Source organism: Onychostoma macrolepis, chromosome 05 (assembly GCF_012432095.1).
Source record: "Onychostoma macrolepis isolate SWU-2019 chromosome 05, ASM1243209v1, whole genome shotgun sequence".
Classification (NCBI taxonomy): domain Eukaryota; kingdom Metazoa; phylum Chordata; class Actinopteri; order Cypriniformes; family Cyprinidae; genus Onychostoma; species Onychostoma macrolepis.
Window position 1 is genome coordinate 21,222,535 of NC_081159.1, and position 11,650 is coordinate 21,234,184.

At 36.2% G+C, this 11,650-nt stretch overlaps 1 protein-coding gene across 2 annotated transcripts in view; it reads left to right on the top strand.

Moving 5' to 3' along the window:
• The window catches only part of npdc1b (neural proliferation, differentiation and control, 1b), a 34,065-nt gene that overhangs the window by 20,767 nt on the left and 1,648 nt on the right, over positions 1-11,650 (top strand). Inside the window, exons 2-8 of one of the 2 annotated variants that reach the window (XM_058776294.1) lie at positions 3,523-3,669; positions 8,960-9,055; positions 10,032-10,256; positions 10,391-10,457; positions 10,557-10,641; positions 10,741-10,817; positions 11,443-11,542. In XM_058776294.1, the coding sequence (XP_058632277.1) occupies positions 3,523-3,669; positions 8,960-9,055; positions 10,032-10,256; positions 10,391-10,457; positions 10,557-10,641; positions 10,741-10,817; positions 11,443-11,542 (797 nt within the window). The remainder of the gene's footprint in view (positions 1-3,522; positions 3,670-8,959; positions 9,056-10,031; positions 10,257-10,390; positions 10,458-10,556; positions 10,642-10,740; positions 10,818-11,442; positions 11,543-11,650) is intronic. The other variant, XM_058776295.1, reaches the window with a different exon arrangement.

Here is an 11,650-nt window from a genome sequence, read left to right on the forward strand (position 1 = left end):
GTCTGAACCGTGGCCAGACGCCGACACTTTCCACCCTCAGCAGAGCCACTTTGGCCTTTGTTGGTAGTTTGGAGGAGCAGGATGGAGTGAGAGATGATAGTGGTGTTCCATAGCAGTGTTGTGTGTGTGTGCTTGGAAGTAGGTATTAGATTTGCTATGTAGCACGGATTACGGTGGATCTGTTTCCCTTCACTTCTAACAAAGACTTGCAAAACTGCAACATAACTTCTTGTCTGGGTTAAGTATGTGCAAATCTACACATTTGAAAATATCAACTAATCTGGATGTCTGAAGGACTAGTCGGCTGACTGGTCTTACGAAAGCCATGTATAATTAGAGTAGTCTGGTTTAAAGCACTTTTTTGGTGTGTGTTCAAACATAGCTGGATTAAATGAGACAGAAAAAGAAAGAATAGAAAAATCATATTTATCTTGACATATCTTTATGTATCTTGACATTATCTACATTCACATGGTTTGATTAAGATTATCACATGCAGATGCATTTGTGATAGCCATCTCCATATGTGGGGAAGAAGTGATGATTTCTCATCATGTTAAATTGATAGGTGCAGAAATAAATTCCTAGACAAATGGATTGTTGTGTTTTTAAGAGTGATAAAGAGCAGGAAATTAATGTGTGTGTTTGTGCAGCAGCGTATGTAATTGTGCCTATATGTGTGATTGAGAGACATTCAGATAAAAAAAAAAAGCTAATGTTCCTCTCTTAATGAAATTAAGATCTGAAACCAATAGACAACTGAGAATAGCTCGGCTTTAAACCGTCATGTGCATCACCTCCAGTGCAGTGACAATGAGAGATTCTGGTAAAAAGCATCACTGCTGATGCATTGTAGGTTCAATGAGTCACTTCTTCACATTTGTGCACTTAATGGGCAGTTCCAGTAAAAAGCAAATTGCAAGGCAACGATTGTTGGTTTGAGCATTGAAATCAATAGCAATTAATAAGGTGACACAGATCTGTACATGACTCTGAAAGCAATGTGGTACATATGGGATGAATACATTTAGGCATGATGCACAGCTCTTTTATATTGCACATTGCAATAATTATTTTAAAACAATACAATTTTTATAACATGTTGTCAATTGTTGTGTTTTATTTCCTTCACTGTCTCCCATGACCGGCTCTGGTTCAGAAGAGTTCATCCCCGCCCCCTTTTCAGCTGCATTGGCAGTGACTCACACCTGATGATGTCACACCAACTCAGTTGCCATAGCAGTTGTTATGGAAACAGGAGCCAAGGTTTCAATGGCTGTCTTTCAGAAGTAGAACTCAAGGCTGTGCATTACGATGCTTTTACTATACATAAGAGGTGTTCTTATAGGCACAACGTGCAATGAGTTGCCAAAATCCCCCATATTGTCAGAATCACTGTAGCACATGGCTTTGAATGCATTATTGCATTTAAAAAATGGTAAGAAAAGGAATAAGATCAAAGACACTAATGTTGAACAACAATTCTTCTTACAAGATATATAGTTCTCAGTAGGGGTGGGCGATATGACCAAAATCTTGTATCGCGATACGCGTAATTTTATTTCACGGTAACAATATATATCACATTCACAATATAGGCTAATTATTTTTGCTTTAAATATGGTCTTTTTGAAGTAAAAAATTCACCAGTGTCAATATCAAAAAATACTAGTCTAAATAAAGAAAACATTGAAGACAACAGTCAGCGATTAAATAATCAATTACAATCAATAGAACAAAAAATTACAGTAGAACTAATAAATAAGACATGCTACATATATTGTACAAAGTAATCGAATGTATAAAAATGCATATTCTTCATTTTGGATAAATTAAATATGTTTATTCTTATTAAAGTTACAAAAGTGATTTAGTCAAAAGCAGTGAGAGATTTTCTCTTTTGTTGTTTGATTAACATGAATGACAGACAGCAGGAATATTAGACTGCTGTCACTTTAAGAGCTGCCCGGATCCAATGTGCTGTTACACATGTGTTTTCTTTCTCAGCTGTTGGCTTTCACTAAAGACCTACTGTGTTTATGGGAATACTTGCAAAGATGGGCATTTTGACACATAAAAGTATGTGTATTTAACAGTTCAAGGCCTATAAAGCTGCAAAAAGAACTAAATATTCCTGCGCTCTCTGAGCACCGTCTTCACGTGCATGCGTAAAATGAGTTTCTTTTTCGCTGCTGATTGCATTTCAGCGGCTTAAAAACACTTGTTTCTAAACCACAATGCTTAAAAATGTGTGCAAACAATGTTTTCATGACCACGTAGCACAGCAACATCACGTGACAACAGTCCAAAATCTCTTTCAATTGACAAATTTCTACTAATCAATCATGTCTGCCGGTATATTGCCCACCCCCAGTTCTCAAATGCTAAAAAAAAAATGCAAATCAACATGCAGTCATGCATATTTAGGAAAGCAATATTCAATTGTTTTCAATTTGTAACTTTTTTACGTTTTGGCAAAATTACGATAATTAAGATACAATATCTTTTGTACGTTTTCCTACGACTTGCTCAAACTCTAGTGACAATTATGTTTAGGGGTGGGGGAGAACCTTCATGCTTATTATTTTCTACAACTCTGATATTTTTGTACAAGTCAAATGAAATAAATACGAAAATACGAAATCGCCACCTTGTGAAATAGATATGTTTCCCTGTATATATTTTCAACCAGTTTTCTACTTCACGTGAACCTGTTTTCACATAGAACACATTTTTGCATTCCACTGAATTAATTTGACCAATTCACATCTTTTGCCTCAAGCGTAAAACAGCCACAAGGCACTCAAATTAAAACAAGTTTATCTTGTAAAGATGTAATAATTATTTATTATTCAAATCTCCCTATTGAATACCAATAAGCTTTACAATCTCCACCAACAATGTTCGTTAGAATGATTTGTGCACTTGTGGTGTTATGATGAACATTTGCTCAGCATGAATCCCTGCTGACAATCAGTGGGAGACACACGACTACTTTGTTGTTCTCGGACATAATTTGATACTTGTGGGTGTTGGATCTCCTCTGCACTTCGACCTGCTGCCCCAGTTCTGCCCTCAGCAGTGCCCACGTACAGTTGCACTGCTGGTTTATTGATGCACTGTTGTTCCTGAGCTCTCCATCATAACAGTAACAAGACACAATACACTAGATCTATTAGAAAGCTATTCTAACATAATCAGCCTGATTACTGTTAGCTGTTTATGCTATTATTCTGTATGAAAAATAGCCTGACATGTTCTTGTTGTACAAGTGGAAGCTTGCTCACTTTGAGGCATCTCAAATCGTACTGGGAGAACCAAGAGAATTGCATCTTTTCATATAATTTTAGGGTGAAATAATTAATTTATTTGAGTTATATAATATTTTGCATTCACGTATTCAGATATCAGCAGTCAGGCCATTTTGACAACTGGAAAAATATTGGTCATTAACGTGAGGCAACCTCAGTGGAAAGTGTGTAAGTGGGTCAGTTATCAGTGTCTTTGTTTTTTCTGTTATAGTTGTGGGACATTGTCCTCGAAGTCTGGACTGTGCCCGGGAGCGACGGCACTTCTGCCAGCCTGGCTCTTCACACTGCGGCCCATGCCTAGACCCATTTGTGGAGAACAAACGAGGGAAGTGTGTGATCAGGAGACGAAATCACCCTGGTGAGTACTGAGTCCTACCAAAGTGCCTTTCAGAAAAGTTAGGTCACATGACGGGAATATTTTCAACAACTCTGGGCAGCTATTTCAGACATGCAAAACCAACTTCTATCTACTTGAATAGGGAAAAACTGAAATCTGAAAAACTGTTTGCCAAACTTATTATTTCAAATCATTTCTCAATTTTATATGTGACCCTGGACCACAAGATAGAGGTCTGCATTCCTGCGGCTGTCCCGCGGGAACCGCGGGACCCGACCAGATTTCTTGCGACGCGGGATTAAATTCCCGAATAAAACGCGGTTGCGGTCGGTAACTCTGGTGCTCTGGGACAGAACAGGCAGGTTGTTGATGAGTGACAGAGCAGAATAAAGATGGAGCAAAGTGTGGATGCACTGTCCTTGAAGAACACTCAACTCGGTTTTGTTTATATTTTGCTTAGCCTATAATTTTAAATGACAGATGTTGAATTTATTTATTTATTTATTTTTCTTCTGCGACACTTTTCCTAGGTTACTGTGTTTACAGCAAGATGTTAAACGAATTTAGTATTTTGACAAGACGAATAAAATTATAATAGGCCATTTTTGTACAACCTACTTTTTTTCTTTGCGACACTTGTTCCTATTGTGTTGTAAAGGTTAAACGAGTTGTATCCTGACAAGACGAATAAAAATAAGGAATATAATTTTTGTACATTTTTATTTTCTCTGTGACACTTTAAAAACAGTCCCGCGCAGACCTCTACCACAAGACCGGTCTTAAGTCGCTGGGGTATATAAAAATACATTGTATGGGTCAAAATTATCCATTTTTATTTTATGCCAAAAATCATTAGGATATTAAGTAAAGATCATGTTCCATGAAGATACTTTGTAAATTTCTTACCATAAATATATCAAAACTTAATTTTTGATTAGTAATATGCATTGTTAAGAACTTCATTTGGACAACTTTAAAAGCGATTTTCTCAATATTTTGATCAGATTCCAGATTTTCAAATAGTTGCATCTCGGTCAAATATTGTCCGATCCTAACAAACCATACATCAATGGAAAGCTTAATTATTCAGCTTTCAGATGATGTATAATTCTCAGTTTCCAAAAATTGACACTTAAGACTGGTTTTGTGGTCCAGGGTCACATATTTCAAATCAGCAGCAAGATAAATCAAGAGTAGGTTGGTACATTTAAATCAATACGCGATATGGACTAGTGTCTGTGAATATTAAGTCGCAAAAACAGTATTTAAATATGAGTCCTGCTAGTTCTGCATGTCTCTGTTTGAATGAATGGTGCAGACGCACGGTTTCATTTATCAATACTGCCGTCTCAATATATGTGTACATAAACATAATTTTTAGAACTGCTCTGATAGTCACTTCATGAGCATTTTACCGTTTCTATTGAGAAAAACTATAGCCATATCATATAAAATCAGAAACTTAAAGATCTTCACAGCAACTGTGACAAATATATTACTTAATGTAATGATAGTATTACTACTAATAATGATTATTAAAAAATATATTTCTAAGGATTTACCAGAAAGAAATATTTACCAGAACGTATTTAACAGAAAAAATGTAAGTACACAACACAGTATTTCTGAATAAAAAGAAATAAAGAAAATAATGATACATATTTTTTTATTATAAAATCAATTAATTAGAGATGCTTTCGATTATTACAATTTAATGAAACCATTAAAATGGAAACCAGAAAAATAATGGAAAACACAGTATTTGGTCAAATAAATAAATAAATAAAACTGAATTTGAGAATAAAATACATATTTCATTAAAAAACATATTTCATAGGGCCTTAAAAAATAAAATTTTTGTTAAACTTTTAATAAATTGCTGTTAAATTGTTGAAGCTCCATGATTTCAATTTCATTAATTAGACATGCTTTTTTATTAATAAAAATGTAATTTAAGCATTAACACAGTCTGGAAAAATTAAAAAGGAAAAAAAATGGAATCCAGAAAAATTAAAATAGAAAAAATGGAAACTGGAAAAAAATAAAACATTTTTTTAATGATGAAATAGCTATTAAGAAGCTTTTATTTCAGGTTGGTCCATGCACATGCATAATCCCAAGCATGCATCTCAGGACGCTGACTTTCTGTGAGAAGTGGAGTTTCTAATGCAGTGACACGATGGCTTTACCAATTGGTGATTAGCTCTTTTTAATTAGAAAGTGGACTTTTCCACCATGTTGCATGTTGCACTTTTTCCCATTCATAGTAATATTAGAAAAACATCTTATTATACACACGTTTTACAGGTTTACAGTGATTTTGTCAGATAATTTCACATGTTAGTCTGATACATAGCATTTTAAAATGTAAGGAAGCGTTGCAGGGTTCCCCATCATATGCATTGGACTGCAGTGGAAGACCTCTCACTCCTCACAACCTTCCAGTCTGGCTTCCTTCTCCCCCTCTTCCACCCACACATTGCTGCAGATGCAAAAGGAGGGAGGGGGGCTAATGAAATAATTCAGGCGGTCTCTTTCTACACTGCAGTGGTAGGGATTGACAAATGCTGCCTTAGCTTTAACCATACCAACAAGCAGCAGGGAGATGAAAATATCCACAAGCATTTCATTTTTGTTTTCAGCTTAAAAAAAAAAAATGTTCATCTTGACTACAACCTTGGAAGATTATTGATCGGTAATTTTCCAGTGCTGCCTTAGGAGGGCAGTGCTGTTGTCGACATCTAATCGATACCATTCAACAGGCAGGAGTACGAACAGCGCCCTTTTCTTCTTCCTCTTTTAACTCTCACTTTCTTTTCTACAGTTCATTTAGGAGACCTTAGAGGCGTCTCACATTTTTCACACAGCCTTTTTGTTAGACTGATATAAAGTTGCACATGTGTGTATGTTTATGGTGGCTTATTTGGTTGTATGCTTACCGTTTTGTTGCTCTCTGGTTTATGCCAAATCTGTTGGCTCTCATTTACTAACTGTGCACACATTTTTTTGCACATATGTATTTCTTTATTATTGTCTATGTGTGAATGGTTTAGTTCAACATGCAAACTGATGAAGTTTGAATGTTAATAATAAATGTATTAAATTCTAAATTTAAGACTTAAAACTGACTTAAATCACATGTAGAAATATTTAAAATTCTTTGATATACTTAAATATATTTTTGAATTATTGTTGTTATTATTTATTAGAAATTGAATAGCTATTGTAATTGATTATTCTCATTTCAGAATAACAAAAATAATGTCTATTGTAGCTTGAGCTGGGATTGATGCAGTAAAGGCCTATTTAAAAGTTGCTAATGTGTTTTGGCCAGTTTTGAGATTGACACACTTGGCTTTAAAGATTTTGATCTCAAGCAAGAGTGCAAAAATATGTTTCAGAGAGTGATGAATGGCTGTACGAGAGAGGTTGTGCGGAAAGCCCTTATTTGGAGATGGCTAGGGCATGCATTATGTAAATTCTTATACAGTGGGTTATTGCTCTTTCACTTAAAGTAGAATAGTCTGGATTCATAAGCATTACAATGAAGCATGGCAGAAATTTTGACATGAAAAACCTTTTCACACAAGAACAATTGTATACAATATTTAGTGAATAAGACCCATTTGGACTCTCAAAAGTTATGCAGTTATTGATGAATCGTGATTCCTGTGTAAAATCGTCAGCAAACAGGTTTTACACACAAATTCGGCTGTACACGTTTAGTAAAAATGAGACACTACATAGAACACTGAGTTCAGTTTAGAGTGTTTTCTGTAAAAAGAAAATGACTAAATATATTTATTCATAAAACATCCATCCTTCGAGTTAATTTGCTTTTTTTATTTTTTTTATTGATGTGTTTAGTTTTGTGTTAATTTATGCGTTTAATTTATGTGTTTAATTATGCAAGTATAAAACATGCAAATTGCAATTCCCATTATCCAGTCTGGATATTAATGAAATTGCGAGGTCACTAGATAAAATTGTATCCCTTAACTGTGTAGTCCACAGCAAACAAAGGCCGTTTTCCACATTATTTGGAGTGGAAAATAAATAATCTGGCACTTTTAAATAAATTTAGCTCACGCTGGTAAAAATAGAACTTTCATGGTTAAATGGCTGAAGCATCTCTGTCTCTCTCTCTCTCACACACACACACACACACATACACACAACCTCTCTCTCTCTCTTTCTCTCTGTCTCTCTCACACACATAAACACACCCTCTCTTTCTCTCTCGCTAACCATTCCATCTGTTTTTCTTATCTCTCGTGAAGTTTTTGCTCTTGGGGCTTTCTCAGTGGTTGCCATGGTGACGGGTTTCATTCATGAATCTGTAGAGGCCCCTCCCCCGTCCTCTCCCTGCCCGACTGTATGCCCCACTGCCCACATACGCATAGCAGCACCACACAACAGACCGACTGACCAAATCCGCCTACACTCACTGCAGTACACACACACACACTCACGGATTCCGCAGTGCATAAGCTCATAACACTTCAGCACGCATATTTTTGGTGCATGTCATGATTAATGATTTTAAATGTTCATAAATATAGCAGTATGGCATGCACATTCTACCCAATGCAATACAAACTATGCCAAGATATATGTGCATATATAGTACGGTTTGCAAATACACTTCCAGTCAAACATTCAGGGTCAATAAGCTTTTTGTCTGTTTGTTTCTGAAAGAAACTTATACTTTTATTCAGCAAGTTTGCATTAAATTGTTTAAAAGTGACAGTAAAGGGATGTTAGTAATACATGCTGTTCTTTTGAACTTTCTGTTTTGAACATTGATAATAATCAGAAAGGTTTCTTGAGCACCAAATCAACATATTAGAATTATTTCTGAAGAACCATGTGACATTGAAAACAGGAAATTCAGCTTTGTCTTCATATAAATTATATTTTAAAATTTATTATAAAAAGAACATTTATTTTTGGCATTTTGCCTCTATTACAACAGGACAGTGTAGAGCAGACAGGAAGCAAAGTGGGGTAGAGAATGGGGGCGGAACCTGGAAAGGCCGGGATTCGAACTTGGGACACCTGTAACACAGGCACCGCACTGCCCACAAGGCTATCGACACAGACAGAAAACAGATCTTTCAAATTGTAATAATGTTTCACAGTAGTACAGTTTTTACTGTGATTTTGATTAAATAAATGCATCCTCGGTGAGCACAAGGGACTTTTGAACAGTAATGTAAGTACTGCAGATTTTCACTTATTCGCTCTCTTCCTCCGTCCTCTTTTTCTCGTAACTCTCATGTTATTTCTCTGTCCCACTATCTTGCCCTAGCAGTCAAGGTCAGCCATCTCCCAGAGCTGGATGAAGAGATAGACATTCTCTCCTCCATCATCAGCAAACACAGAGAATCAGAGATGAAACACTCAGGTAAGGTAGCATGGGAATCCTGCTATCTTTTACTTTTGTAAGACAAAAAAGGAGAAAATCTTTGTGCTCCTGTTTTCCATATAATGACAGTGAACATTTCAAGTACATACTAAATGTGCACTGCAGTCTACTCAGGGCTTCTGAAGCCATAACATAGCTTTCTGTGAGAAGCAAATTTCAATATTTATATTCCAACTGACACACTGTTCATGTGAGAAGTGTTTGATGACAGGACTGACACTATTTGAATTGAACGTGAGCGAGAATGTGGTTTGTGAGCTGGCAGTGGAAGATTATGAGTAGATAATAACTTCAGTTTAGCTGTGTTCCTACAAAATCAATTGACCCTTCATTACTGTAGCTATGTTCGACAACTCATGGCGCTCTCACGCTTCACATCTTGTTTTCACACAGTCAAAAATATATTGCGAAACCTGAAAAAGCTTTCAAATTTAGTTATTAAAAAAAAAAAAAAAAGTCAAACAATAAATACCGTTTTGTGGCTCTTTGATTGCTGTGACTGATTGCTGTAGTGCCTCAGTTCAAGCAGCACGTGATCCGGTCATCTCTTCCTCTTTACTAGTTATAGCATTAAAAATAAACATGAATGAACATCAGAAGGTCTTGTTTCAACCGCTGAAAGACATCAGTGCATGCCGATTTTCAAGTTCAAGTTCACCGAAGTTAATCTACTCTCCTGTCTGGTTTGTTTGTTGGACAAAATTGGCCAAGATCTCTTGTCAATCAGACTCCCTGCGCAGGGTCAATTGATAGCTTTGGACACAATGAAATTATATACAGTTTAGAACAACATGAGGCATGAGGGGGTTTTTTTTGTTGGTGAATTATGCTACCATAATTTGCCAACCACTACACATCGTTTAAAAATAAAGAAATAATAACATTGTAAATTCAGTGTTTTTCATTCAGAGTCACAGTCTCTCTCACTCATTTTTTAATGTCTTATGTTCTTCAGCCCCCTCTCCAGCTGCTTCCAAAGCCCCTGAGGATCAATCCTGGCCGAGCAGTCAGCACGGAGCAGAGGCGTCTTCTACTGCTGCTACATCAGAACAGCCTCTGACAAGTGCCCTGACTACCGCCGCCTCTACCACCAGCCCAGCCTCACACACTCCCTTTATCTCTGCTGTGCACAGCGCCCCCTTTATCATCCCGTACCCCTCTGAGGACCACTCTTTCATCAGTGCGTTATACTGTATATAGTTTGCTGATGTTTATAATTGTATATGAGTTTGTGGACTGTGTCACTGCAGCAGTGCTTTTCCTTCTTGCTTCTTTGACCTTTTCATGACAATCTTTTTAATCTTCTTTTTGTAGTATTTTTGGGTGTGTTTCTCATGGTGGGCTCAGTTGCCATGGTCTTGACCGGAGTGTGTTGGGTCAGGTGAGATGTTATATAATCTTTACAAACCTAGTTGGATCAAATACCTGCATGAATAAGTAGACATGAATGATACTGAAGCGGTGTCGTCTTTCTTCTCAGGATGCAGAGAGGCAGTCGTCTGGCCCAGAAGATTGATTATCCTGCTTTTGGGTCAATAGGTTCCAGTTCTTATGATAGTGGCATGGTGAGTAGAGCATACATGCACATACAAAAGCAAAGCATCATCCTTGCATGTGTCGTGATGCTTGTATGTACACACACTCTTCTGTTATTCTGTTATTAGACTGGTGATAAAACACTTGCACAGAGTGCCCAGATGTACCACTTTCAGCTTCAGAAGCAGCAAATGATGTCACTCAAGTAAGTAATTGCCTTTCATGGATACAACACATTTCCCAGCAACCCTTATCACAGAAATAAATAATTATTATTTTTTAAAATATTCAAATAGAATCTATTTTAAATAGTAATAACATTTTACAATATTACTTTTTATTATATTTTTTGAGCCCATAATTGCTGCCTTAGCAAGAGACTTTCAAAAAAACAAACTCTGGAATGGTATTGTATATGTCATCTACTCCATCTAAATTTAAAAACAGATAACAATATTTCTTATCCCACAGTCATTTAACAATTTAGCACATGTTATGTGCTGTTATGAATAGTGTAACATTGGAATATTAGAAATTATTCATGAACAACTTAGGAAAATATACTGTAAGTTAATAGGTAATAGAGAAACAAAATGTATGCACACCATAAAAAATAACAAATAAAATAAGACTAAAAGCTTTTTAGATTGTTTTTTAATGTATGTTTTAGAATATGTAGGTCAAAATGAAATAATGTGATGTCCCGGGAACATTTGGCTATAATTTATCAGGTTAAATACAACAGTCTATTTTCGACCAAAACCGACTCATGCATTGACATTATTATTCAAAACTCAGTGGCATGCCTTCTGTGTTTTGTTATTATGCAGGCAACGAAATGATTCCAAGATTCCAGAGTCAGGAGCCACTTCAGATGAGGAGAATGAAGACGGAGACTTCACTGTGTATGAGTGCCCAGGACTTGCCCCAGTAAGAGCAATATGTTTATATACATAATTCTGAATGTGTCTGTTTGTCAGAGAGATCTGTCCTATCGCTGTCATAAATCATGGCTCCTGCAGGTGTAATCGATCGGTA